At 45.6% G+C, this 27,371-nt stretch overlaps 1 protein-coding gene across 1 annotated transcript; it reads left to right on the forward strand.

Moving 5' to 3' along the window:
- On the forward strand, positions 1–27,329 carry SH2D2A (SH2 domain containing 2A). Its single transcript, XM_063948457.1, has 7 exons — positions 1–76; positions 17,680–17,813; positions 18,433–18,590; positions 20,874–21,320; positions 21,579–21,734; positions 22,668–23,174; positions 25,458–27,329. Exons 4-7 carry the CDS (start codon positions 21,126–21,128, stop codon positions 25,632–25,634), a joined length of 1,035 nt encoding a protein of 344 aa, XP_063804527.1. The 5' UTR covers positions 1–76; positions 17,680–17,813; positions 18,433–18,590; positions 20,874–21,125; the 3' UTR covers positions 25,635–27,329.
- The last annotated feature ends 42 nt before the right edge of the window (positions 27,330–27,371 follow it).

The following is a 27,371-nucleotide window of genomic DNA, read 5'->3' on the forward strand; positions in this document are numbered from 1 at the left end:
TGCTGACAGACAGCGGTCGGGTACAGTTCTTCCCACTGACCCAGTATCGGTGCCATGGCGTTCTACTACCACCGAGGTAAATGCACTTTATATCTTCTGTTCTGTATAACTCTTTATTTAAGGAATAATTCTGATACAAAGCATACAAGATACTGGGTACAATCAAATATGGTCCATAAAAAGTAGTCATTGAGTAACAGGATTGTACAAATTAGTATTTTCTCATTTTATCCTTCTATGGGGAGGAGGAAGGGGAGTGGGGCCACCAAATGAAAGGTTCTGGACTTGCAGTATGAGAAAGAGAGAGTCTACAAGAGGTATATTGAGGTATGTAGGGTCAACCTTCTGTAAAAAAAAGTAAATGGCCCCAGACCAGATGAAATGTGTTAGGGTCTCCTGCCCTGTGCTGCCACGTCGTCATGGCAACCGGGAGACAAGTGCTAGCGGAGTAACCTGAGCGCAGCTGATACTCCGGTTCGGGTCTTTTGCTGTGCAGTGGTTATAGGCTCTGTGCACGGCAGGGGATCCGGTGCTGGTTTTTGTGCTCACAGTCTGTGAGGTCTGAGTGGGGCGTGGACAGCACCTGCTTTATAAGGCCTCTTCTCAGGGTAAGCAGATGCTGCTGAATCTTTGTTGGTTAGTCAGTTCCTGAAAGTTAGCCAGTACTGTGTAGCTTTGTATTTGTTTGTTGCTTACTGCAAATAGGCCTGGGGATTTGGTATTACACTCTGCCAATCCAGACCTAGCAGTAAGACTGGAGTCAGTCGTTTAGCTTGCTGGGGTTCTGTTACTACTCTGTGAACTTAGCAAGTTTGCGGCTGTATTCTAAGACTTGCCTGTCTAATCCTGTCTCACTGTGCTAGGTGTCAGGGGTCAGTTTAGTGGCAGTAAGCTGAACCTGTGCACTGCAAGTGAGAATTAGGATTGTGGAGACTCTCCTTGTGTCTATCATTCCATCTCTGACCAAGGAGTTTACTGCCACACCCGTTGGTAACCCTTTAGGGTTTTGCTGTTGCCCTTAGCAACAGCATTTCGGGTTCTCTACGTATTAAAACACAACATCTTGCTTTTCCCATCTGAGCAGTTCTAATACAAGGGAGATACCCAGTTCCTTAGCCTCTGGGCTTCTCTGTTCACTTTGTGTGTATTTTGTTACCCTATCACCTTCTGTGTACGTTATGTCATATTCCCCAGTCTGTCTGTGAGTCCATTTGTTTTGCATAACAGTTCAAACACCAGTACATTCCTGCAGGCACTGGAGTGCATAACAGTTCTGACACCAGTACTTTCCTGCAGGCACTGGTGTGCATAACATATTCAGCAGCCTAATACTCCTGTTGAAATTTTGTGGGAATATGGAGCATACCCCTCAAAATACGTTGCAACAGGTGGTCGATCAGGTGCAGGTCCTGACTCGACAATTTAATGATTTGTCCATTAAAATGCACACCTCCCAGGCTGCTGGCGGAGCTCCCGCAGCAGCAGCACCTGCAGGGGTTAAGGAGCCGAAAGTAAATCTCCCGGATCGTTTTTCTGGAGATCGCTCGCAGTTCTTTTGTTTCAAGGAGAGCTGCAAGCTATACTTCCGGCTTAGGCCTCAGTCTTCTGGGTCGGAGATTCAGCGGGTGGGCATAGTGATTTCCTTGCTACAAGGAGACCCACAGGTCTGGGCATATGGGTTGCAGCCTGACTGTCCGTCGCTTAAAAGTGTTGATGCTTTTTTTACGGCACTGGGCATGTTGTATGATGACCCTGACAAGACGGCCTCAGCCGAGGCTCAGATTTCGATCCTTAAGCAAGGGCGAAGGCCAGTTGAGGTTTACTGTACGGAGTTTCGGAGGTTGGCCCATGATACCCAGTGGAATGACCCAGCCCTGAGACACCAGTACCGAAGAGGTCTTTCTAACCAGATAAAGGACCAACTGGTACAATATCCCTTGCCTGATAGCTTGGATCAGCTCATGCAGTTATCCATCCGGGTGGATAGACGGCTGAGAGAGCGTAGGCTTGAAAGGGAGACTGAGATTTCCTTCCTTCCCAAGGGAACCTCAGACTCTGAGGAATTTTCTGAGGAGCCTATGCAGATTGGGGCTACCCGCCTCTCCTCGCGTGAGAAGACGCGGAGGAGACAGCAGGGGTTGTGTTTGTACTGTGGGAATAAAGGTCATGTGGTAGTATCATGCCCAGAAAAGCCGGAAAACTTCAGGGCCTGAGGGTGATGGGAAATATCCTGTCAGGCCAGAAGTCAGAATTTCCCAAGAAGACTTTTATCATTCCGGTGACCTTGAAGATCCTCGGTCAAACTGTCAAGACTGAGGCCTTTGTGGACAGTGGGGCCGACGGGGTTTTTATGGACCGCCAATTCGCCCTGAAACACTCTGTTCCCTTAGTACCCTTGGCATCGGAAATTGAGATTTGTGGGTTAAACGGGGAACCATTATTCCAAGGTAAAATTACCTCTTGCACTAGCCAGATTTCTTTGTTTATTGGAGCCACACACTCTGAAAAATTGTCCTTTTATGTGACTGTCTGTACTTTTGCCCCATTGGTGTTGGGGTTACCCTGGTTAAGGGCCCACAATCCTCAATTTGACTGGGTCTCTGGGGAGATTCTTAGTTGGGGTACTGATTGTTTCAGGAGTTGCTTGAGCCTTCCAGTCAGGCTCTCGCAGCTAAGTTTGCCAGGATTGCCAGGGTGTTATGCAGATTTTGCGGACGTGTTCTCCAAAAAAGTTGCAGAGGTACTACCTCCCCATCGCCCCTATGACTGTGCCATTGATTTGTTGCCAAATGCTAAGCTTCCCAAGAGCAGGTTGTACTCCCTGTCACGTCCTGAGACTCAGGCTATGGCAGAGTACATTCAGGAGAACTTGGCTAAGGGATTTATCAGACCTTCACAGTCTCCAGTTGGGTCGGGGTTCTTCTTCGTGGGTAAAAAGGACGGTTCGTTGCGACCCTGCATCGACTTCAGGGAATTGAACCGTATCACGATTAAAAACTCATACCCACTGCCTCTCATTTCGGTCTTGTTTGACCAGCTTCGTACTGCCACCATTTTTTCTAAGATTGACCTACGCGGTGCGTACAATCTAATCCGAATAAGAGAGGGGGATGAATGGAAGACTGCCTTTAATACCCACTCAGGGCATTATGAATATTTGGTGATGCCTTTTGGGCTCTGTAATGCCCCGGCAGTCTTCCAGGATTTCATGAATGATGTGCTCAGGGAATATTTGGATAGATTCTTAGTTGTATACTTAGATGACATCCTAATCTTCTCCCATTCCCTGGAGGAACATCGGAAGCATGCACGCTTAGTCCTCCAGAAACTCAGAGACCACCGGCTTGGGGCGAAGCTGGAGAAGTGCGAATTTGAAGTTCAGCAAATCGCATTTCTAGGATATATTATCTCCCCAGAAGGTTTCCAAATGGAGGGTTCCAAGGTACAGGCAGTCCTGGATTGGGTGCAGCCCACTAGTTTGAAGGCGCTTCAGCGTTTCCTGGGCTTTGCAAATTTTTATAGACGATTTATCGCTGGATTTTCGTCTATAGTGGCGCCCTTGGTGGCACTCACTAAGAAAGGGGCGGATGTTGCTCACTGGTCTTGTGAGGCTAAAGCGGCTTTTGCCCGTCTCAAAAGGGCATTTGTTTCGGCCAAGGTGCTGCGACACCCAGATCCAGAGCGTCCTTTTGTGGTGGAGGTGGATGCCTCTGAGATGGGTATTGGGGCAGTGCTTTCTCAGATGGGAGTGTCTGATAATCGCCCTCATCCCTGTGCTTACTTTTCCCGTAAATTTTCGCCTGCCGAGATGAATTATGACGTGGGTAACCGGGAATTGTTGGCTATTAAGGATGCACTCGAGGAGTGGAGACACTGGCTTGAGGGGGCTAAGTTTGTGGTCTCAATTCTCACTGACCATAAGAATCTGGCATATTTAGAGTCAGCGAAGCGTCTCAATGCCAGGCAGGCACGATGGGCTTTGTTTTTTGCTTGCTTTAATTTTTTGATAACATATCGCCCTGGGTCAAAAAACATCAAGGCTGATGCGCTCTCGCTGAGTTTTGCTCCAATCCAGGAGACCACCGAGGAGCCGTTGCCCATTGTTTCCCCATCATGTATTAAAGTGGGCATTACCCAGGACCTCTTATCATTAGTCCTTAGAGCACAGGAGCAGGCTCCTCCAGACCTTCCGGTAGGTCTTTTGTTTGTGCCTCCTAGGTTAAGACAGCGAGTGTTCCTGGAATTCCATGCCAAGAAGTCGGCAGGTCACCCGGGTATTGCCAGAACTCGGGAGTTGCTATCTAGGGCGGTGTGGTGGCCCTCGGTGGCTAAGGATGTGGATCAGTGGGTTCGGGCATGTGACATCTGTTAAGAAACCAAAAGAGAAACTCCAAGCGCTCTGGCATCAGATGTTGACACTTCTATTAAATTAATAATCAAAGACCTTTTAGTAAAGAATATTTTATTTAAAATATAAGCACTGAAAGAATACACATTTGATAAATTTCTATATATAAAAGATATGTAAAATTGTGAGTCCTAGTACCGGTATACTTACATACAAACAATACAACATAAAACATGTATTTAGGGTAAAATGTCTCCACAGGTTTTGCAATTTAAAGGATAATTAATCCTTTCTTATGTGCTGTGTGGTAGATCCCAAGCTTTTTATAGTATCCTTGTTTGGGAATCTGTTGTAAATCTCACTCAGACAAAGTCCGTGATCTTCCTAGGGCATTCATCAACATAGACAAAGAGTCACTTTTTCAAGTTGGTGATCGCCTCAACTTACTTGTATTTCCATGGATGTCAGAGAAAGCAAAGCATCAGATGTCCGCCGGCAGACGTGTTGTGGTGCTCTAGTATCAACTAGTTTCGCCTGTCTAGCAGGCTTCGTCAGGATAACCGAGTGCACCCTCTGTCTTGCTTTTTATGCTCCCTCTGACAGCGGTTCCCATGGAGACGGATAGATACTTCCGCTCCTCCGGTAATGGTTCCTATGGAGACGGATAGATACTTCCGCCCCTCCGGTGACGGTTCCCATGGAGACGGATCTACACTTCCGCTCTTCGTCTCACTTACATCCTGGCTTCCGCCCTTACTTTGGTCTTCTATGTCGTCTTCACTGTTGAAACAGCTTCCGCCTTACTTTCTTAGGATCTTCCTCCACAGGACTCGTCGTTTCCGCCCTCGTTCGTCACCGTTGCCATGGATATGAACGTTTGTTATTTCCATTTAAGTTTCCTCTATTACGTCCTTAGTTCTCTTTGATAGCGGTTCCCATGGGGACGGGTACAATACTTCCGCCCCTCTTATTATTTATGTTATAGCTTCCGCCCATCCTCCAGCTTAGTATATCACCTTTATTATACAGCTTCTTCTTTATCACATTTTTTCCCCTTTAATCATGGAATGTATTTAACCCCTTTCTTGGATATACAAACAAGACAAAACAACAACATAAATCACAGTGACTAAAAATCATAAACTTTTTTTAATTAAAAAATTACCTAATTATATGTATACATATTTCTACCAAATATTTAATAGATAGAAGTGATACTAATAAAATCAATTATTTTTCTTTCAAAAATGGATGGAGGTCCCATTCGGCGTTAAGGCCTCCCGGTATTAGTGTTTCTAGATTAAACATTGTTCTTGCTTCTTCCTTAAGCAACAAGTCATTCCAGTTTCCACCTCTCCAGGGTTTCTTTACCATCTTAATACCTATAAACTTTAAACATGAGGGATCACTATTATGTTTTTTAGTGAAATGTTCTGGAATACTATGATGTTCCATGTTCTTTCTTATATTATTTAAATGCTCATTGATTCTGACATATAGGTAACGGTACGTCTTTCCCACGTATTGCAGCCCACATGGGCATATAAGTAAATAGATCACCCCTTTTGAATTACAGGTAATTCTTTCACTTATTTTGTATTCCTTTCCTGTTTTACTTGATGTATATTTTTGAATTGGTTTTGTCGATGTATTCTTGGTTTTTTTGCAGGCTATGCAATTATGACAGTTATAGAAACCTGGTTCTGCTTCTTTTAGCCAGGTTTCTTTCCCTTTAATTTCTTTCCTAAGGATCCCTTTTACAATTTTATTTTTTATTGTAGGTGCTCTCCTAAAGATCACTTTTGGTTGCCTAGGTAAAATATCTTCCAATTCTTTATCGGCTTTCAGAATATGCCAGTGTCTTAAAATGCTTTTTTCTAGTAGACTTCGCTGACTTGAATAATTCGTTAAAAACAGAATTTCATCTTGGGTGTTTTTCTTTTCTTTGTAGCCAAGGAGATCATTTCTGTCTATTAGATCTACTTCTTCTTTATTCTTATTTAGAGTTGATCTTTCATAGTTCTTATTCTCAAATTGTTGAATTAATTTCCTAGTTTGTTGTTCATAATCTTCTTTCCTTGAACAATTTCTCCTAATCCGCTTCATCTGTCCCTTTGGAATATTCGAAAGCCACTTCGGATGGTGATTACTCTGGAAGTTTAAATAGCTATTGCAGTCTACATCCTTCGTAAAAGTTCTAGTCTCTATTTTGTTCTCCTGAATAAATATAGTCAAATCTAGAAAATTCACGCTAAATTCACTAATATCTTTTGTGAATTCCAAGTTAAACACATTATTATTTAGTTGTTCAATGAATTTCTCTAGATCCATGGATGTTCCACTCCAAATAAGGATGACATCGTCGATATATCTTACCCATAAGACGATGTCGTTCAGATAGGGGTTATTACTCCATATATGATCGTTTTCCCATTGTGCGAGAAATAGATTTGCGTAAGAAGGGGCGAAGTTTGTACCCATGGCTGTTCCTTGGGTTTGAATATAGCAATCGTCAGCGTATCGGAAATAATTATGGTTAAGGGTAAATTTTATTCCCTCCAAGATAAAATCAATTTGATCTTTGTTCAAACTTGATTCATTTGTAATAATTTTCCGGACATTTTCCATCCCTTGGTCATGTTTTATTGAAGTATATAATGACTTTATGTCGCATGTAGCCAATAGATAGCCCTCTTTCCACACAATTCCATTTAATTTATTCAGAATTTGCGTGGTATCTTTAATATAACTTTGCTGATTGGTTACAAAGGGTTTTAAAAATGAATCTATATAGCAAGAAAGATTAGAGGTTAATGATTGGATTCCAGCTATTATTGGCCTTCCAGGTGGAGTGGTTTGATCCTTGTGGATTTTTGGCAGATGATAAAAATAAGCCATCATCGGGTATTCTGGATATATAAATTTATATTCATCTTTTGTTAAGATCCCTTTCTCCAAGGCTTCCTTAAGGATTTTTTCAAGTTCTTTTTTGAATCCATCCGTAGGGTCTTTCTGTAGAATTTGATAAGTTGTTGTATCACTTAGGAGTCTTCTTGATTCTTTATCATATTGATCTGTATCCATAAGGACAATACCCCCTCCTTTATCCGCCTGTTTAATCACGATCTTTTCATTCTTTTGTAACATTTTGAGGGCCTTACTCTCATTCTTGGTTATATTCCATTTTCCTTTTTGTTTGATGTTGTCCGGTATTCTTCTAATGTCGTCTTCTACCATTCTTTGGAAGGTTGTAAGGTAGTGATCTTTTAAATGAGCTGGATAAAACGTCAATCTCTCCTTTAGGTTAGAATGTTCAAATCCATCAGTTCTTATTTCTCTTTCTCCTGTATTCTCTTTTTCTTTCCTCTTAAAGAACTTTTTCAGCGTAATTTTTCTGATGAACTTCTCCAAATCTATAAAAGTATTGAATTTGTCGAGGGTATTTGTCGGAGCAAATTTTAGGCCTTTTTGTAAGATTGATATTTCAGAAGCGGTTAGATTGTATTTACTTAAGTTGAATATCCCCTGCGTTGAGACTTCTTCGCTGGTTTTTTCAGTTTTTTCTTTTGGCCTGTTTTTTGTTCCACCTCGCTTTCCCCTTCTGTTGTATTTGAGTCTCTCTTTCGTCGACGTCTTTTTTTCATGTTTAGGTCGGGTGATTTTTTGGGGATTGCTCCTAGATTTAGAGAGGAGGTGTTCTTCTGAGCTAGTTCTAAAAAAGCATCTAAAAAGGCTTCTGTATCATCCTCTTCTTCATCTTCTTCCTCCACTAATTGTTTTTCTCCACTTCTAGATTTGCTTTTTCCTCTATTGTTCAATCTTGCCATCAAAGTTCGAGCTGAGACATCAAGTTTTTCTTGGTAATCTTCTCTCCCATGGTCAAAACTTTTTTCAAGGTCTCCGCTGTGGGATATCTGTCTCTCTTATATCTATAAGGAGCCTCGTATCTTCGTTCTTCTCTTTCCAACCTCCGATATCCTTCCTCATTGTTCCAGATGTTTGAATGCCTGTCTGTCATTTATTTCTTAGTAATTGGTGACCTCATTCTAGCACGTGATTGTTCCCGGTACCTGTCATTGGGATTATTACTTCTGTACCCATATTTCTCATTTGGTCTCGGATAGATCTGTTCCCTATTTATATTTCTCTCTTTTCGTTGGTTTGAGTTATCTCTGATCGTATTCCATTGACGGACTAATCGATAGTCACTTCTTGGTCTATTATCTATTCCGTTTGGTCGGTTTACTATTTTCCAATTTCTGAAGTCCCCCTTATAGTCTTCTAAATCCCTGACAAGTTTCTTCCGTTTCTGTTCAATTACTTCATTTTCTATTTTCTGGAGCTTAATCTTGGTCAGGTTCTCCAGATTCTGGTAGTCTGTCAGTTTCTCTAGGGGTTTAAGTTTTTTCCGTATAATAAGGTCCTTTCCCTTTGTTCTTTTGATGTGACATCTGTGCCCGAAATAAGACTCCTAGAGGGGTTCCTGTTGGCCCATTACATCCACTCTCTATCCCATCTAAGCCATGGACCCACATTTCAATGGATTTTGTGGTGGACTTGCCCAAATCCTCGGGGATGACAGCCATCTGGGTTGTCGTTGCCAGGTTTTCGAAGATGGCGCACTTCGTTCCACTGGTTGGGCTGCCATCGGCCAGACGCCTGTCTGAATTATTTATGCTGCATGTTGTGCGTCTCCACGGGTTGCCACTTGATGTGGTCTCTGACCGCGGATCCCAGTTTGTGGCCAAATTCTGGAGGGCATTTTGTTCCGATCTCCAGATTTCTGTCAGCTTGTCGTCAGGCTACCATCCGCAGTCTAATGGGCAGACTGAAAGGGTGAACCAGTCCTTGGAGCAGTTCCTCAGGTGTTATGTCTCCAAGTGTCAGACTGACTGGGTTGCTCATCTGTCCATGGCGGAGTTTGCCTATAACAACGCGGCTCACTCTGCTACAGGGATCTCTCCCTTCCTTTGTGTGTATGGGCATCATCCTAAGGCCAATTCTTTTGACCCCCTGGACTCCACGCCTGGTGGTTCCTCTGTGGTTTCGGTCCTTAGAGGTATTTGGCGGAAAGTGAAGAAAGCCCTTGTGTCTGTGTCATTAGTGACCAAAAGGGTTTTTGATAAGCGGAAAAGACCCTGCAGCTTCAAATTAGGAGACTTCGTCTGGTTGTCTACCAAGAATTTGAAGTTGAGACAGCCATCTCATAAGTTAGGCCCCTGGTTCATCGGCCCTTATAAGATCACCAGGGTTATCAATCCGGTGGCATTTCAGTTAGATCTGCCCCGTTATTTGGGTATCAACAAAACATTTCATTGTTCCCTTTTAAAACGGGCGATTAGTAATCCTTCTTCCAGTGGAAGACCTTCCCCTCTTCTGATACGTGGCCAGAGGGAGTTTGTTGTTGAAAGGATTCTTGACTCCAAGGTGGTTCGGGGTCGGCTGTCATTTTTGGTGCACTGGAAGGGGTATGGCCCGGAGGAGCGGTCGTGGGTGCGCAGTTGTGATCTTCATGCCCCCAGACTGATACGCTCTTTCTTCTCGCAGTTCCCCGATAAACCCGGTGGTAGGGGTTCTTTGACCCCTCGTCAGAGGGGGGGGTACTGTTAGGGTCTCCTGCCCTGTGCTGCCACGTCGTCATGGCAACCGGGAGACAAGTGCTAGCGGAGTAACCTGAGCGCAGCTGATACTCCGGTTCGGGTCTTTTGCTGTGCAGTGGTTATAGGCTCTGTGCACGGCAGGGGATCCGGTGCTGGTTTTTGTGCTCACAGTCTGTGAGGTCTGAGTGGGGCGTGGACAGCACCTGCTTTATAAGGCCTCTTCTCAGGGTAAGCAGATGCTGCTGAATCTTTGTTGGTTAGTCAGTTCCTGAAAGTTAGCCAGTACTGTGTAGCTTTGTATTTGTTTGTTGCTTACTGCAAATAGGCCTGGGGATTTGGTATTACACTCTGCCAATCCAGACCTAGCAGTAAGACTGGAGTCAGTCGTTTAGCTTGCTGGGGTTCTGTTACTACTCTGTGAACTTAGCAAGTTTGCGGCTGTATTCTAAAACTTGCCTGTCTAATCCTGTCTCACTGTGCTAGGTGTCAGGGGTCAGTTTAGTGGCAGTAAGCTGAACCTGTGCACTGCAAGTGAGAATTAGGATTGTGGAGACTCTCCTTGTGTCTATCATTCCATCTCTGACCAAGGAGTTTACTGCCACACCCGTTGGTAACCCTTTAGGGTTTTGCTGTTGCCCTTAGCAACAGCATTTCGGGTTCTCTACGTATTAAAACACAACATCTTGCTTTTCCCATCTGAGCAGTTCTAATACAAGGGAGATACCCAGTTCCTTAGCCTCTGGGCTTCTCTGTTCACTTTGTGTGTATTTTGTTACCCTATCACCTTCTGTGTACGTTATGTCATATTCCCCAGTCTGTCTGTGAGTCCATTTGTTTTGCATAACAGTTCAAACACCAGTACATTCCTGCAGGCACTGGAGTGCATAACAGTTCTGACACCAGTACTTTCCTGCAGGCACTGGTGTGCATAACAAAATGTATCATGTTTGTGTGGTGGTGGGGGGGTTTGGGAGGCAAGGTCTTCCTCTCCCCCAATCTCACGTCTGCACTGGACCATGGTGTAGAATCAAAAATAAGTCCATATAAGTAGAGCTCATGGTTCTCCGTGGTGAAGAGTGTCATGGTTTCTCAAATGGGGTTGGTAACATAGAAGCTTGAATGAGCCGGAGAGAGACTATGAAATGTCATAGCTGTAGATACTCATAACCTGGTTTAAGGTCAGGGAATTTGGCAGGTAAATCAGAAAGGTCAGGAGTAACCCCCATATTCCTGAGATGACCCAGGCCCAGAATGAATGAGGAAGGACTGTCCAAGAGAGGCAAGATCAAAGGGACTATGATGGTAGTTTTATGCATGTTACATTTTGAGAACTCATCTATACTGAAGAAAGTCATCCAGAACATTGGAAGAGGAATGCCTATACATTTCAAGCTCCGCTTAATGGGTCTCATTCAGACCTGGTCGCTCGCTAGGGTTTCTTTTGCACTGCTGCGAGCAGATAGTCACCGCCCATAGGGGAGTGTATTTTTGCTTTGCAAGTGTGCGAACGCATGTGCAGCCGGGCGCTACAAAAAAACTTCTTTGTGCAGTTTCTGAGTAACCCAGGACTTACTCAGCCCCTGCGATCACTTCAGACTGTTCGGGGCCGGAATTGACGTCAGGAGCCCTCCCTGCAAACGCTTGGACACGCCTGCGTTTTTCCAACCACTCCCTGAAAACGGTCAGTTGCCACCCACAAACGCCCTCTTCCTGTCAGTCTCCTTGCGAACGCCCATGCGAATGGATTATTCGTAAAATCCATTGCACAGCAACGATCTGCTTTGTACCTGTGCGACGCGCCTGAGCATTGCGGTGCATACGCATGCGCAGTTCTGACCTGATCGCAGCAAAAATCACTAGCGAACGATCAGGTCTGAATGACCCCCAATGTTTTGATGATTTCAGCCCCCAAAAATTGTGTTTGTATTTTGTTTTATTCGTAAAACTGCGCAGTGATAACCCTTTTTGGCGGAGGCAGCTGCCTACTTTTGTTCAAATGGCCTTGTCTGGAGAAACGCATGGATTTTTAGGCAAAGCTTGCGATTGTCAGTAAACTGCATTTTTGGGGTAGCAAATTATATTGAGAAATTGGTAAATATTAATTACATATAGAAATCTTACCAAATTCTAAAGAAAGCAGAAACACATTGACACATATCAAAAGGGCTTGAAACATTACCAGCGGGGGAAGGGTATAATACAGGTGGGAATGGTATATATCTTTTCTCAAATATGGTAACTAAATGAGATTACAGCCTGCTGGTACAGTACTAATGGGTCATTTGTCAAAGTCATATTAACAGGGATCCGGTCTCTAGGTCAACAGTAAGTAGGTCGACAATATTTAGGTCGACCACTGTTGGTCATCAGTAACTAGGTCAACAGGGTTTCTAGGTCGACAGGGTCTTTAAGTTGACATGTTCTAGGTCCACAGGTCAGAAAGTCACACAAGTTTTAAAAAATTTTTTTTTTAACTCTTTCATACTTAACGATCCACGTGGACTACGATTGGAACGGCAACCTGTGCCGAGCGAAGCGGTAGCGGAGCGAGGCACCTTTCCCGAAGCATGGCGAGAGAAGCGAGCCATGCGAGGGGACACGGTGCACTAATTGGGGTTCCCGGTCACTGTACGGAGAAAACGACACCAAAAAAACATAAAAAACTCATGTTGACCTTTTGACCTGTCGACCTAGACCATGTCAACCTAAAGACCCTGTCGACCTAGCATCCCTGTTGACCTACTTACCGTCGACCAATAGTAGTCGACCTAAACATTGTCGACCTACTTACCATCGACCTTACATACCACACCCTATTAACAAGTATAGCACATATCTTATAAGCTTCACATAATATGACTTATAACACGTAAAGGCAAAGCGAGAGAGAGATTTCCTGTGGTCTTGTTATCTGTAGGAGGTGATACTGATATATGTTGAAGAAAACAGACACACCGCACCGCACTCCACCGCCCCCGATGTAGGGATCCCCAAAACACTACTGGCATTTTATACTGCACGGTCTGCGGTGTTATGTCTGTCTGCAGGGCTACCATGCAGGACATAAATCTCAAGGGGGCACATGGAAATTGATGCCCCCACAAGCACTCAGTTATCCCCAAAGTAGCCTCAAATCTTTATTCCGAAATTAATATTTTAGGCTAATTTGGGGACAACTATGGCAGTCAGTGTGATGTTCTCTGTATTATATTGCAGTCACTGTAATGCTCACTACAGTGCTTTATGTATTGTATGGTGGTCACTGTAATGTTCTCTGTATTATATTGCGGTCACTGCAATGCTCCCTACAATGCTTTATGTATTGTATGGCGGTCACTGTAACGTTCTCTGTATTATATTGTGGTTACTGCAATCCTCACTACAATGCTTTATGTATTGTATGGCAGTCACTGTGATGTTCTCTTCATAATATTGCGGTCACTGCGATCCTCACTACAATGCTTTATGTATTGTATGGCGGTCACTGTAACGTTCTCTGCATTATATTGCGGTCACTGCAATGCTCACTACAATGCTTTATGTATTATATGGTGGTCACTGTGATGTTCTCTGTATTATATTGTGGTCACTGCAATGCTCACTACTGTGCTTTATGTATTGTATGGTGGTCACTGTGACGTTCTCTGCATTATATTGCAGTCACTGCAATGCTCACTACAATGCTTTATGTATTGTATGGTGGTCACTGTGACGTTCTCTGCATTATATTGCAGTCACTGCAATGCTCACTACAATGCTTTATGTATTGTATGGTGGTCACTGTGATGTTCTCTATTATATTGTGGTCACTGCAATGCTCACTACAGTGCTTTATATATTGTATGGCGGTCACTATGACGTTCTCTGCATTATATTGCAGTCACTGCAATGCTCACTACAATGCTTTATGTACTGTATGGTGGTCACTGTGATGTTCTCTGCATTATATTGCAGTCACTGCAATGCTCACTATGATTCTCTATATATTTTATGGTGATCATTGTGATGTTCTCTGCATTATATTGGGGGTCACTGCAATGCTCACTATGATGTTCTCTCTGTTATATGGTGGTCATTGTGATGTTCTCTGCAATAATTTGCAGTCACTGCAATGCTCACTACAATGTTTTATGTATTGTATGGTGGTCACTGTGATTTTCTCTGCATTATATTGAGGTCACTGTGATGATTACTAAACTGCTCTGTGTATTGTATGGCAGTTACTGGGATCTCTGCTTTATATTGTGGTCATGCTCACTACAATGCTCTATGTAGTGTATGGCAGTCACTGTGATGTTCTCTGCATTATATGGTGGTCATATAGGTAGAGTGTTACTATGATCTAGTGGGGAGAGAAGGGGGAGAGGAACACCAACCTAAATGCCCCGGGTGACAGAATGCGTAATGTCACCCCTGAATTGTATACACCAATGTTGATAATTTGTACAGTAAACATTGTTTAAGCATACCTGTCTACTCTTCCGGAATGTCTGGGAGAACCCTGTATTTTGGGGATCTCTCACGGACTCCAAGTAGAGCAGAGCACCTTGCTGTGCAGCAAATCGCATCATCAAAGTCCTTCCCCACTGTGCAATGATGGGAATTAAGACACTGTTCAGGGGCGGACCATAATAATTATACAATTGCCACTTGGATCTCACCTCCTGGAGATTTCGGATATATGTCTACTAAGAAATATTATCACCATTGGGGCGGCTGAGTGAAAATGTTGATATGCAGAATATGCATTTTATACTAAGGGGTATATTCAATTGATGTCGGATCCTTTTCCGACGGAAAGGATCCGACATCTCAGTAATCAATGAGCGGCAAAATCCTGTCGTACTTTTTTAAAGTCGGATTGACGTTGTCGGAAACGGGGCTAAAACCTGTCGGATTTGGCCGCAGATCCGACAAAACACGTGGATCCGCGGCTAATCCGCCGATCCACGTGCTTTCCAACAAGTCAGAATTGCCGACTTGTCGGAAAAAAAGCCGGGGGATTGAATAGGTCGGAACAGTTTCCGACCTAAAAATGTCGGAAACTGACGACTTTCCGACAAGACGTCAGTTTCCGACTACAATTGAATACCCCCCTAAATGTACAAACCACATACACTGCAGCGTTTTTGGGTGGGACAGTATTAGGAGGACATCAGGAAAAATATACTTTTTTTTATTCTTTCCTTCATGTTTTCCTTTGGAAATCCAGTTGGGATTAATTTATATGTCTAAGGCATCTTGTAATGTCAGCGGTCAATCTAGTTATCTTTCAAATCTACCACTGGCAACACTGATACAAGATTGTAAGCTCTTACGACCAGAACCCTTCTTTTCCTTCCTCACTTATACCGTCTTCTACTCAATGTCAACAATGGCACCAAACCTTTTGGTTCGGCCATCCAGCAGGACCATATTAATGTATGGCGACACTGTGCCGTTGCCCAGGGCCCAACAAAAGTAGAGGCCTTCAAGCAGGGACAGGCTGGGCTGTGGAGCATCTGCCCCTAGGGCTGGTGCCCTGGAGCTTCTTGGGAGGCAGGTAGTGAATGCTGCCCAGTAGCTCTCATTATGGATTACACACAATCACAGCGACCATGCAGCATTCTCTGTCTGCGTCCCAGTCTGCAGCCAGACAGTGAATAGCTGCATGCTTGCTGATAGGTTGATGGCTGGAGCTATCCACCAATCAGAGTGCTGACAGCCAGTTACTGTATGGAAGCATGTGGATAGACAGTGCGGGACAGCAGGAGTTATGATTTTATTTGTATTTATTCCCGTGAATGGGTGTGTAGGGGTCCAGTGCATTGCTTTGCCCGGGGCCTAGACGGCCCTGCCATTCAGTTGCTGATTTGGGTTCAAATGACTACTCAGTACTTTTCATTTCCTAAAGAAGAGACATTACTTCTAAACTAAGCAGAAAGTAAAATGTGCAGATATTGCTTACCAATAAAATCACCCTAAAGATATAACGTTGTTTACACAGGGTCAAAGGTTGGACCAGAGGTGGGTATTGGCATCTTTTAACCCTAAACCTAACAACCTCCCCCCTTGAAATTTTGGTGCATGGTGCAAGGAAGAGTTTTGACGCCTCCCAAGTGCTCTATTGTAATCATATTAACAATAGTATGTGAATTTGCTGCACCCCTCCAAACCTCAGCCCACCACCCTGGCCAGCTGCCCCTCTCACTCAGCCCTAGTTACAGCCCTGCTCTTTGGTGCACGATGTAGGGGCTCCAGGGTACCCATCAATATGCTGAACGATTGACAATCTGATAGTCATTTCAGTGTGTGTAAGTGGCACTATACCCTTGTGTCCTAGGCAATCGCTTAGGTGCGCCTTGTGGTAGCGCCAGAAATATCTGCGCTCATCCTGTCTAGTGTGATTATTAGTACTCAGGTCATGGTAGCCTGCTCTCAACTTGCAGCCACTTTTAGGAAGCGATGTATCAAACATTACAGAGAGAGAAACTAGAGAAGTTTCCCTTAGCAACCAGTTTCTAACTGTCCTGTTATTGACTGTGCTAGCCAAATGTTAGCTAGAAGCTCTTTGCTTACTATGGGCAACTTATCCACTTTGGGGTATATTCAATAACTGTTGGAAGCTGCCGTGTCTTGTCGGAAAGACGGCAACTTCCGTCAGTTTTAGGTCGGAAAGGGGTTCCGACCTATTCATTAGGGCCCCGTTTATTCCGACAAGTCGGGAAACCCGACTTGTCGGAATGCACGCTGATTGGCGGCTTCAGCCGTCGATCAGCATGCATTTTCGGAAGCAGGGCCAAACCTGACAGGTTTTAGCCCCGTTTTCCGACAATCTCAATCCGACTTTAAAAAAATGTCGGATTGAGATGAGGGATCTGAGAGCAGGAGACGGGGGAGCAGCGCTGCAGCGGGGAGAGCAGGAACCCAGCGGCAGCGTCCACCCGGCTCCAGCAAGCGAGGTTCCGCTTGCTGGAGCCGGGTGGACGCCGCCGTGAGCCTCCGCTGATGCAGCCGCTGCTCACCCTGTCTCCTCCTCTCCGTCTCCCCTCCTCCACTGCTGCCCCCACTGCCGCAGACACGGCAGCTGCTGACATCTCTCCCACCCCCCCACCCTTCTCGGCGCCGCTGACAGCTCCCACAGCCGCTGCTGTCAGCGCACCCAGCAGCCGCTGACAGCAGCGGCAGGACAAGACACCGGATTTGCCCGCTCTTTGAATAGGGGTTGTCGGGTCCATTCCGACAACTGCATGTCGGAATAGACCCGACTCTTATTGAATATACCCCTTTATCTCTCTCTAAAGTTTGATACATCTCCCTAGGGCAGTAACAAGGGATGTGCAGGTGGGGACTTGGGGTCAGCACTATCATGGTCCTATGGCACTTACATGGAGCTTGCAGTCAGTAGCGCTCCTGCAGAGCCGCCCAGAGGAACCTGCAGCCTATGGAGCTGCCTGAAGTGCCCTTAGGATGCCCCAGGCACCGCTCTACTTCCTGGAGCTGGCAGTGTCACCCCCTAGATGAGACATCATGGGTTTAGGTGGTGGGGCCGGCACAGGGCGCATTGCTGCCCTATTATGGTGCTGCCTCTCCCCTTTAGGCTGTATACCTGGACAAATCATATTGGTTCACATGTAATAATAAAGGAATGGTAAAATGCTGCCTGCTTTTGTGTTTCTGCATTTCAGCACATTATCATACATATCATATATCCTGCGGTAACCTGAGATGTTCACGCCTTCTCTTCCGCAGATTTCCCTCCCGTCCACTTCAGTACTTTTAAACCTGTTTCTCCAAAACCAGAAGAACCCAAAGATCCCACCCTCTGCCATGCAAGACTCAGCCCGTCTGGAGAACCAAAGTCAGAGACCATGTCCAAAAATAAGGTTACAATCTCATACCTTCTACCTGGGTTGGGTACAGAATGCCGACACTAAGGATGGCACCGGTCAGAATACAGACAGTGGTATCCAGCCTGACAGAGTCCCAAAACTTTTTAGTCAGTATGTTATCCTTTACCTCTCACCCTTATCCGCCACTCCAGCAGACTAACCCTACCCCCCCATCCTGCAGCCTAACCCTTCCCCTAGTGCCTAATCCACCCTCTCCCGCAGCCTAACCGTAACAACCCGGCCGCAGCCTAGCCCTTGTCCTCCCTGGAACGCTGACTGTCGGGATTCTGCCACTGGGATTCTCAGCGGTGTCAGGATTCCAGTGCCGGTCTTCTGACTTCTAGCCTCCGGGGTGCCAACTGTATCCCCTTCTACCTGTATATACAGTATATCTCCCATAGAAGATGTAGGGGTAGGGGCTGGTTTTGGGGGGAATGAGATGCCATGTATTGGCTGTGCCATGCCTACTCTCACAGAAGTAGGGTGTGTCTATGTAGCAGGTGGCCTCAGTCCCACTTATGTGGCTGCTTTTTCCCCCTTATATCTTTGGCAAGATATAAGGGGGGAATGTTTGTCATGTTGGTCTCATTATCATTTATAATCCCTGTTCCAGGATATGCCTCCATCCGACACCGCCCACAAGGAAACCGCAAAGAAACCTGGCCCCACGCTGAAAGAGCAGACCTACCAATGGTTTGAGTGGACTCAGAGGAGTAAGCTGATGAAGAAGGGTCACTTTCCAGACTGGTTCCATGGGTTTGTCACACGGAAGTACGTGACCTCTTCCCAGTGTAGTATAAAAGATCATTATTATTGATCCCGTGAGGATTTGGGGACAGTGACTGATGTCAGTGGCAAGTAGGGGGGGCTGGGACAATTGTAATGCAGTCATTTTTACTAGCAGGTTTGGCTGCATCAGACTGCACATGTGGAAGCACCAAGTGCAGAGTTCCAGGGAGGGTTCTTATTAATGTCTCTACTGGAAACTTTAGCAGTGTGCTAGCCAGGGGCGATTTAAGAGAGGAGGGGACCCGTGTGCAGCCTCCGCTGCGGGCCCCCGCTTCTATAGCAGAAAGTAGTCTACCGCACATGCGCAGGTCTCCGGGAACATGGCGCCCATGCCTTGTTTCCAGGGACATCTCCAGTGCGCATGCGCAAATCACTCGGAAATGGTCACCGTGGGACTCCGAAGGGGAAAGTATATTATATTAGTGCAGGGTGTGCGGTGTGGGGGCCCCCCTGGATCCAGGTGCCAGTGTGCACTGCACACACTGCACCTATTATAGAAACGCCTATGGTGCTAGCCGCTGGGACTAATCTCCGGAATGCTTTGCATTCTGGTGTTTTGGTAAATTTGCCGTTTTAGCAGCCCCCATAGAAAGTGGGGGGATTGCAGAAGATACAGCTAATACCTGCTGCGGTCCCTGTACATAGATCCTGGGGATCCTTAATATCTGCAGATAGCCCACAAAAAAGGGTGCTTTCGGGACATGTCCCACAAACTTTTTTGAGATCTCTTGTGAATGAGGCTCACAGTGTTACTCTGCATATTCGGGTAATGGAAGTAGGTGCAGTTCTTAGTGACTGTGGAGTGGTCTCTATTTTTGTCTTTGAATGAGATCGGAGGCAATTTGCATATTCCGGGAGCGGTCGCTGCGGCACAGGTGATGCCTCCAATCTCCCTTTCTCAGAACTGGGCCGCAGCGCTTGCACGCTGTAACAGGATGTGACTGTGGTTTTGAAAGGTTTCTAAAAACAGTGTAGGGGTGACATTCAGATCACTCGGGTAACTGTGTGTAGTGACTGTCTAGGAAGCTGTGGGGAAGATAGCAGCACCATCAGTAAGTAGCTGCCTGTAAATGCACCAAACACGTGTTTGAAGAGCAAATACTGAAGCAAAACATTTATGTGTAAGGTAACTAAATAAGGGTGAGATTTATCAAAGCTTGGGGAGGGATCATGTGGAAAGCGATAAAGTACTAACCAATCAGCTCCTGCCATTTTACAGGCTTCTCGCCTCAAACTGTAACCTCAACATTATCTGTACTTCATTACGTCTACTGTAGCGCCAGGTAAAACGTGCGTGCTATATATAGTTTTATGTTATTCATATGCAGCATGCAGCCTGTGAGAAAACTCGGGGTGCCCCTGTCTTCTCTATGCAGCTTTCTATCCTACTATCAGTCCTCTGAACTTGGCTCTGCCTCCCACTGATATCACACAGCCATTGGCCATAGATGGTTAGAAAATACACAATGGTTTGCCACTGATGGTAAATGGTTTTGCCATCGATGGTGGAGGTCTGATGGTTCCTCACCCAACCATCACACTACACTTCGCTCTGCCCCCTTCTCTAAATAGCCTGTGCTCTCCCATCTCCCCAGCTCGTGATGTCCACCGATCATCAATGGTTTTCCAGTGACGGTTTAGAGGTGTCAATGCAAAGTACCAATGGCACCATTGATAGAAACCATCAACGATGAATCAGTCGATGGCCATCCCTAAAATATTGGATATCCCTTTCCACACCTGTATTGCTTTGGTGATGTCACGCATATCCCGTGTTGCCATGTATATTCCACCTTAGTGATGTCACATGTATCTCTTCCCAGTGATGCCCCACATATACCTTTACTACTAGACCATGCCCCTGAGCTATTGCATTGAGCGAAACTTTCCACGCCTGAATTCCCCCTATGAATAGCTTGGCCCCTCCAACAAGGCTGGTCCCAGTCAATTAGTACACCCCCCCCCCACCCCCCTCCTTTTCCTCTTGGTGGCCCTAATATCGAGACTTTCTCGGGAGGCCAGGAGATCACTCACTGTTCCAGGAGTCTCATGGACATTCTGTGAGGGTCGGCCAGTACATGCCCTTTTTCTTTCTCTTCTTTCTATCATATGATGGGGAGGTTAGGACCATGAGGCTCTATGGTGGCAGGAAGAGGAGAGGGAAACAGAATTGGTCTACTGGGGCAAAAAAAGTTAAAGACACGCCTACTTATGCAAATTTGAAATGGTTAGTTCATAATTACATATCATTACTGTCATATACAGCCGAGCAGAAGAGATGCTTCAAGATAAACCGCTGGGTTGTTTCCTCATTCGCTTCTGTGAGAGTCGAGTCGGATTTGTCCTGTCCTACAGGTAAGGTGTTAATCATACTAAACTGGAAATGCTGGTCCAGAATCGCGAACCTGAGGAACGCCTGATGAGGGGGCCAAATTGGGATATGTAGGTATGAATCCTTTATATCCAGGGACACCTGGAGCCACCTTCTCAGGCCACTGTTAATGTTTTAGTATCTAGATGGTTTTATGGTCTTGCTTATCTTCTAGGGGAGCTGAGCGCTGCCGCCATTTCATTCTCAATCAGAAAGACGATGAACAATATGTGATCGAAGGTGAGGAGAGCACCCACCCACGGCTGGAAGACCTGATCCAGCACTACTCCAGGTGTCCTGTGGAGCCATACAAAGAGTTACTGACAGTGCCCTGCGGGAAGGTAGTACAGCAGGCTCCAATCATCACACCATGCTAACAATCCTAATATTATATAGAACAGTTATTCTTTGAATAATAATATCTCTGGGTGAGAGTTTAAATGGGTTCTGAGACTGGTCAAAAATATCAGTCAGTTACTCTGCTATGGCCTGACTTGTCCTGCCCCTGTGTATTATTCACTGACCCATGCAGCAGAGCAAACCAGCAGAGTTCCCTAATTCATACATATAAACTGGATTTGTCATTTTGTGATCTACAGGATCCTAGGACACATGGCATCCCTACCCTTGGTCCGCCAGACAGCCCCACTAATGCAGCCGCTGGTGGACACAGCGAAGTGCTGCCGGACACTGCGCCTCTGTTATCCACTTCTCCCAAAGAAAAGGGAAAAGCAGCATTTGGAGAAAACATACTGGTACTTGTTTATTTATGGATGTTTTTGGAATTCTAAGTGTTAGAATTTAAAGGTGTTGTCCAGTTCTGTTATATGACATTGTTCCCCACGTAGCACTGCAGTGGGGGCTCAGCTTCTACTGAAGATTTGGCCATTACCTGTACTGGATCCATGGTACCTGAGGGCAGAGATCTGTATTTATGGTAAGGCAGGAGGGTAATACCCCTTTCATGCCAAAAGCCTGGGCCCCGCCCAGGTTACTTTACATGGGTTTCAAGCTGCAGGCTGGACTTGGGTTATTGCTAAGGTTTCTCCTCTGCCGAAGCTTGGACATGACATCATAGGGTTTGAGCAGGACCCGGGTCGAATGACGTGGGTTATCCGTTCACCTGCCTGATAAGCTGGGTCTTTCCTGAACCAACTCGGGTAGCTACCGGCGCGTCCGGACCGGCTCCGGGGCTGGCAGCGGCAGCTGCATGACATCACACGCAGCCACTGCGACCCAAAACATGGCGGCCCGGTGACAAAACAGGCATCTAGGCTGCAAAGCCAGGGGGCTACCCTAAATATGCAAGCGTATTTTAGCTGGGGGGGGGGGGGGGAGACCGGAGCATGAGAGCGGAAAACGGAGTTGTAGTAGTTTTGGGTTTTATCTGCAAAACTACAACTCAAGCTAAATTAGTCTAATTGTGCCACATGCAGAGGGTAGAGTGACCTTGGATTCTTGCATTTGTGTGGCCATCACGCTGCCACTATTGCATTACAGTGCTAGCGGTAACACTGTGCTGACCTAGAACTGATCCATAGGTCACTGTGTAGATATTGAGCGGCCAGTACATTCCGAGCATTTGTAAAGCGGCTGCTTAATCCTATTGTGAACAAGTCCTTTGTCAGCAGAAAGACACAAGTAATCACAATCATTATACCTTGGTTCACCAAAGATCTTTCCCACAGGTGGAATATGCTTCATCTTTCGTAGAGAAAGAAGCCATGCCTAGTGCAGGAGTCCATGAAGTTCTGTCAGGTGCCTACACATCAGTTACTAAGCCCTCAAGAGATCCTACAGGCAGCAAGAGCAAGGAGCCTTCTCCAGGACCTTCCTACACCTCACCAGAGCTCCATACATACACAGAGCCAGAACTGTGGACCAAACAAGGGGACAGCTTTGACAATACACATGATCCCATAGCTTTTTATGCTATAGGCCGTGGCTCCTGTAGTGAATCCATGGAGAATGTGTATAGTGAAGTGGACATAAATTCCATGGCATTGCATGACTCCAAAGCCAACCGGTATCGCCAAGTTGGGTTTGCCACTGTTCCTCACCCCTCGCGCCAGGCTTTTCAGCATAGAATAACGGCCCATCACTCTTCATTGCGTATGCACAAGCAGCCTGATGCCCCACAGGAGGACCGGGGTAAGGGTCAAGGGATGTCTTCGAAACATTTCCCCAAATCAAAAGTAAGTGCTTTGTACAATTTCCAATGAAAGACTTGGTACATGGATGGTACATGAAATGAAAGTTATCTAATATGACCTAGCAAGACAGGCACCAATGCATAACAATAGAAAGACGCATTTGGCATCATGTGACCTGTACATTAAGTTCTTACAAAGAACTAAAGATCAAATAGGGTTGAGGTTACCAAAAACTAAAAAATAAAGGGCGGACTAGATGGGCCAAAGGGTTCTTATCTGTCATCAAATCCTGTTTCTTTGTCATTGAACTAGGTATTATTTATCTGGGTTCACATTTTTATGGTACCAACAGAATTAAAAATATGGGGGGGGGGGGGGGGGGGGGGAGGTGTTTCAGAGTGTGATCTCTTAAATAAATTACGTGCAATTAACTTTCATTCCCATCTTTATGTTCAGCAACTTATTGCATATTAAATTAGCCATGGAACTTACTGCGTTGTTTTGAACACTTGGTTAAGCATCGGCAAGGTCGTGTGAATGCTGACGCAGTGGAGGTAATTAAGACCTGATCGTAGCTGTGCTAAATTTAGCACATCTTCGATCGTTTACTCTGACATGCAGGGGGACGCCCAGCACAGGGCTAGTCCGCACGGCGGCGATGCTTTTGTACTTGGCGAGTAACTCCCTACCTGCGTAGCTCCTGCGCGCTGGCAGGAAGCTACCCGCCGAGTTCCGGGTCGCAGCGGCTGCGTGTGATGTCACAAAGACGCCGTGGCCCGCTCTCCCAACGGTCCGGACACGTCTCTGTTATCCAGGCCGCGCCTCACCAACGGCGTACTGATGCCATTGGCACGCCCCCTCCCACCCCGCGACCGCTTCTGCCTGTCAATTAGGCAGAGGCGATCGCAGCCAGTGAGATACTGGGCTCCCGGGGTGTGCTGCTGCAGCGATCCAGTCTGAATTACCCCCAATCTCGGCAGTAGATGCCAGGATTAAGGTTAGGAAAGGGTTGGGGCTCTAACATTGTAAAAACGCTACAGTATGTCAACATGCTGGTTACTGACACGTTGCCCACGTCTTCATCGGGCATGACAACATGTCATATGTCAATATAACGACCATGTCGACACTATGTCAATATTCGGATCAAGTTGACATTCTGAGTATCGACATTCTCGATGTACGCCCATAGCAGCTTTATTTCAGAATAATCTTTTTATTAATGCGGTTATCGTTAAATATTTCATTATAAATTTTGCAATCACCTCCTATACTCGCAGCATAACTGGCTGTAGAATTACAGAAATACTTGTTAGTTATATGATCGCCATTGTAACTCATCAGTGAAGCTTCCGCTTGAGTTCGGTCAAGTCAGATTCTGAGGGTCTCTGCCCGTTCCTGTGATTTTAAGCAGCAGGCAGTAGTCTTGCTGGTGTCCTTAAAATCAAGAAAGGTCCATTATTTGGCTGACAGGTGAACCAGGCAGCGGGGGAGTTAAAAAAAACAATAGGGTAAGACAAGCAAAGAGTCATATAGGGGCAGATGTATTAAGCCTGGAGAAGTGATAAAGCAGTGATAAGTGCAAGCTCCTAACTGTCATTTTTCAAATCCATAATGATTGGCTGGTGCGTTATCACCTTGCGCTTATCACTGGTTTATCCCTTCTCCAAGTTAATACATCTGCCCCAGTGTGCGTTACAGTGACCTATATATATATAACAAGTACTGTTAAATTGTTATGTAAATGTATGCATTTCTGCTGGTTTATTGTTGAAATAAATGTATTGCAGTTGTTATCTCAGTAGCTTTAAGCAGTGGATTCTCTTGTCTGCCTAACTGACCCACTAGCCATTCCCTGTCAGTGAAAGCCCCCTAGAAGGGTATCCGCATCCTACCATAAATTTAGTGATGACATCCAACCTCAATGACCTGTCTACAGTGGTTCTCAAACGCGGTCCTCAGGACCCCACACAGGTCATGTTTTCCAGGTCACCCGGCAGGTGCACTGTGTATCACCAACTGTTAAAGATCCACAGGTGACCTGGAAAACATGACCCGTGTGGGGTCCTGAGGACTAAATTTGAGAAACGGTAAGCTATGACTCTGTAGAGCATTCAAGGCCATTTACAAAGAGATAAAGGCTCCGTGCCACTCTGCAAAGATCAAAACACCTGCCCCTAAGTAGACATATTGAACAACATGGTGGAATAAACTTGATTAGGTAATACATGACACAAGGCATTAAATAACCGACATACATCAATTTATACAATAGGTTTGTTTGTTGAAAAATAAAATCTAATTTCTTCCCCAAATATTTTACAGACCAAGCCGCAGGTTCCGGTACAGTTTGATGACCCAGCGTATGGAAAGAGAGCCATCTGCCATACAAAGCCACCACTTTTTCTCTTGCTAGACGATCAGGAAAATGTTTATGAGAAGATTCCTGAAAATTGTCCTGTCAACCCGAAGAAAAGCCATTCAGCAAAGAAAGAAAGCTGATGTGAGGCACAGCTGACTGGATCACCTAGAGGACATTTTAGGACACAGTGCATGTTCCACCAACAGATGGTGGAGGCAGCCATTTTGTGGTCTGAAAACAGACAAGACACTGGAGTCTTTTATTTTGCTCGGAACAAGCTGCCATTTTGAAATCCAGTGATATTGGGCTGGAGGGGGAAGGGATTGTCCAGACCAGTGTTGGGCGACAGTTTTACCTTTTGGGTGGCAGATGTTCAACAACACAGGCCATAAAAATTTCAGGAGTGCCACCAGCATTCCAGCATTTACAGAAGGAATAGATGGTGTGACCATATGCCCCTCGCTGAACCGGGCGATCTAAGATTGGTTGGAGCCCACTGGATTTAGGATTTTAGGGGTTCCCTCTTACTGTCAGCAATCTCCTGTTACTGACTCCACCCACTGCGCAGTTGTTGGACAACTCGCTGCCACTATCAGGCTACCATGATCAGCACCTGGACTTCAACACCTCCAAGTTGGTGTCCGCTCATTCCCACTGGTACCTCACAATGGACCAGTCTCTACAGGGTAGCTGGTAGTGGGCTTAAGCTTGGACACACTGGGCTCAAACCAGATCAGCCAGAGAACAGAATAGCGAGTTGCGCAATTCTGTTGGTCGCAGGATACACATGCAGTTGTCTTAAAGGCAAGATGTTTATTGCTCAAAAAAGTCTTTAAAAATACTAAGGCCCTCATTCAGTATGGATCGCATTTGCAAAGCTGCTCGTAGCAGCTTTGCAAATGCGATCCTTAGCAAGGCAAATGAAGTAGGAGGGGGATACACACCTTCTTGCTGTATCTGCGATCGCAGCACTGCGACCGGAGTTGCAGTCTGGGATCAAACGATGGTTGAGCACACGATACCACAGGCTACAGCCCGGCCCCATGACCTCTCACAAAATATGAATAAGTACATCTTACATTTCCAAGCAGCAAAACTATTTCCTCCTTCCTTTCCTAAATGTACCAGTTTGCTTGCGTAAAACACACTCTGATGTGGCATATACTGCAACTGTCACAAATGTACAGGAAATTCTTGAAAGCAAATTGTTTTTTCCCCCAAACCTGTTGGACATTTTACATAGAGACACCCAGGAGACCCCGTGGGGCGCATCTCAAAGAAAATGCTGTAAAGAAAAAACTTGGTCAACCAACACCTATCCCCTGCTGGAGTGAGGACAATCCCCATCACTTCCTATGTCACTGAGCTGACAACTGCTTCTAAAGTGAAATATAATAATCCACATATTCAGCAATGCTTTTTCTCAATTTCACAACGGTGCACAACACCTTAAATATAACATGGTAAAATACATTTCGAGTACATGTAATATGATAGTTCAGATGAAAATGACACTGCAGCACAAGGGCTTAAACCCCTCAGTGACAGAGACTCCATCTTTGTCATGTGCAATGAGTCTCCAGTCACAGATGGTGATTTGGAATGTTAGTGGCTTCCTTGTCCTTCCTTTTTTAAAGCTAGTTTGCTCAGGGTCAGGGCCGGTTCAGGGGCTTTTTGCGTCCCGGGCGGCAATAGGGGGCGTGACTTCATACAGGGGGCGTGATCATTTACGCCCCATGTACAGTAGTAGCACTCTGAAATGATGTGCGATACGCGATGACGTCATCGCGCACCGCACAGTTAAGGTCCTCTCCACGAAGGGGTTAACCCTTCACAGCGGGCAGCGGCAGCGGGGGGGGGGGGGGGGGGCACAGCAG

This window comes from Pseudophryne corroboree, chromosome 12 (assembly GCF_028390025.1).
Source record: "Pseudophryne corroboree isolate aPseCor3 chromosome 12, aPseCor3.hap2, whole genome shotgun sequence".
Lineage (NCBI taxonomy): Eukaryota > Metazoa > Chordata > Amphibia > Anura > Myobatrachidae > Pseudophryne > Pseudophryne corroboree.

Coding starts and splice junctions, on each gene's coding strand:
- SH2D2A (XM_063948457.1), top strand. CDS start 21,126: ATGGTTTTATGGTCTTGCTTATCTTCTAGGGGAGCTGAGCGCTGCCGC. Junction 21,321..21,578: donor TGACAGTGCCCTGCGGGAAG/GTAGTACAGCAG, acceptor TGTGATCTACAG/GATCCTAGGACACATGGCAT. Junction 21,735..22,667: donor CATTTGGAGAAAACATACTG/GTACTTGTTTAT, acceptor TCTTTCCCACAG/GTGGAATATGCTTCATCTTT.